The sequence below is a fragment of the Mandrillus leucophaeus genome, unplaced genomic scaffold (assembly GCF_000951045.1).
Source record: "Mandrillus leucophaeus isolate KB7577 unplaced genomic scaffold, Mleu.le_1.0 Scaffold249, whole genome shotgun sequence".
Taxonomy (NCBI): domain Eukaryota; kingdom Metazoa; phylum Chordata; class Mammalia; order Primates; family Cercopithecidae; genus Mandrillus; species Mandrillus leucophaeus.
The window spans coordinates 645064-646070 of NW_012102576.1; the positions used below are offsets into that span (position 1 = coordinate 645064).

Here is a 1007-nt window from a genome sequence, read left to right on the forward strand (position 1 = left end):
AAAGCTTTCACCTTAAAGTTTGGCATGGAATTTTAGATTACTGCAATGAAGCTCTCCTAACAACTAGAAATTACCATGTCACTTTTCATTTTTAATTATGCAAAATTAAACGGAAAAGTAGTACACATGAGTCAGGGAAAGAATGAATCCTCACATCAGGTCTGAGGAGACAAAGTTTTATGTTTGCACCCTGGCTGTCTTTGCTGGTTATATAAACTCTGTGAATGTTGCTTAACTTAGTGACAAGAAGAGGGGAAAACAACTTGACCTGCTTCACTGCTACTCCTGCCACACATTAATCCTCAATATTTGCCCCAAGTCCCTGTCTGCCCTTAGTATCCTCCATACTGTGCCCCGCCACTACCCTAAAGCCACTTGTAACTCTTATAGCAGTTTTCTCCATGATATGTCATGAGTTTCAGTCTTCTTTTATAATCACGTAATACATAAAGATTGAATTGAGAAATCATCATAAACAGAAGATATTGTCCAGTGGAAATTTCTGGGAGATGGAACGTTCTATGTTTTATGTCTATGCTCTCCAATTCAGTGGCCACTAGTCACATGTGACAGCTTGAAATGTGGCTAGCACAACTGAATATTTAATTTTAATTAAAACTTAAATAACCACATATGGTCAGTGGCTACTCTATTGGCTGGTGCAAAATAATATATTATGATGTAAAAAAGATAGTAGTCAGTTGTCTTAAAACATTACATAAAACCACATGTCATAACATGCATTAAAATAATTATAGATGCATGGAAGAATTCATAAAATCAGCAAAATAATTTCATACCGTGTTTTTCCCTTACCTTCATACATTTATATTTTACTGCTTTTTAGCCATCTATCCCATTCTAATATCTTTCTGTGAATGCATTATTGTATTATGTACAGTTTCAACTTACAAGGCACAGACATTCACTTTGAATTCAGAGTCCACTACTAAGATATTTTCTGGTGCATCCACAGTCATTTGAAATTTGGGTAACACTGCCAGTAA

At 35.3% G+C, this 1007-nt stretch overlaps 1 protein-coding gene across 1 annotated transcript in view; it reads right to left on the reverse strand.

The window, feature by feature from the left end:
• Nucleotides 1–908: 908 nt before the first annotated feature.
• Nucleotides 909–1007, reverse strand: part of LOC105542041 (ovostatin homolog 1) — a 19912-nt gene continuing 19813 nt past the window's right edge. The window contains exon 5 of the mRNA XM_011983401.1: nt 909–997. Within this exon, the coding sequence (XP_011838791.1) occupies nt 909–997 (89 nt within the window). The remainder of the gene's footprint in view (nt 998–1007) is intronic.